Source organism: Saprolegnia diclina (assembly GCF_000281045.1).
Source record: "Saprolegnia diclina VS20 unplaced genomic scaffold supercont1.39, whole genome shotgun sequence".
Lineage (NCBI taxonomy): Eukaryota > Oomycota > Saprolegniomycetes > Saprolegniales > Saprolegniaceae > Saprolegnia > Saprolegnia diclina.
The window spans coordinates 13,747-14,393 of record NW_008246106.1 but is presented as its reverse complement, the minus strand read 5'-3'; the positions used below and the strand labels follow the sequence as shown (position 1 = coordinate 14,393).

General features: G+C 60.9%; 1 protein-coding gene across 1 annotated transcript; it reads left to right on the top strand.

Moving 5' to 3' along the window:
* Positions 1-115: 115 nt before the first annotated feature.
* Positions 116-295, top strand: SDRG_11074 (hypothetical protein; the record flags this gene model as incomplete). Its single annotated transcript, XM_008617097.1, has 1 exon — positions 116-295. The coding sequence occupies one exon, from the start codon at positions 116-118 to the stop codon at positions 293-295; it is 180 nt and encodes a 59-aa protein (XP_008615319.1).
* Positions 296-647: the final 352 nt, after the last annotated feature.

Genomic DNA, 647 nt, shown 5'->3' with positions numbered 1-647 from the left:
CTTGCAGAGACCTTGGGACTGCGCGGCGTTGGAGCAGCCGTCGATCTTGCAGCACTTGCCACCGCCGTGGCCGATGCAGTAGTTGCCGTTCTGGGCTTCCTTGACGCAGCCGTGCATGCAGCACTGCTTGCCGCCGCCGTGGCGCTTGCAAAAGCCCTTGGAGCGCACGTTGCGGTGGCAGCCAAAGATGGCGCAGAGCTTTCGCGGTGGGCAGTACTGGTCGTGGTCGGTGCACGCGCTCGAATCGCTCATTTCGGTCGTCGTGCGGGTGAGCGGGACGGGCAAGCACTGGTAGCTGATGGCTTGGAAAGGCGTATACGCAGCTTGCATGTAGTGGTGCGGGTACGACGGATAGTAGGCCTGGGCGTCGTCGATGAAGCTCGTGTGCTGGATGAGCTCGTCGAGCTCGTACGTATCGAACGCCTCGGTCTTGAGCGCCGTCGTCGTCGCGTATGGGATCGGGTCGAACATGTCGGCAAGCATTGTGGTAGGTCGTGCTGTGCAAAAGAGCAAATGACCCGAGTTCCGTCGGCGCAGTAGCAGTTGCGTCGGCAACGTCGTGGAGTGTGTTATATAACTTGGGGTTTGTTACGATCGGCGTGTTACACCTCTGGAGCGTGCGGCATGTCGCGCGACCACTTGGTCTC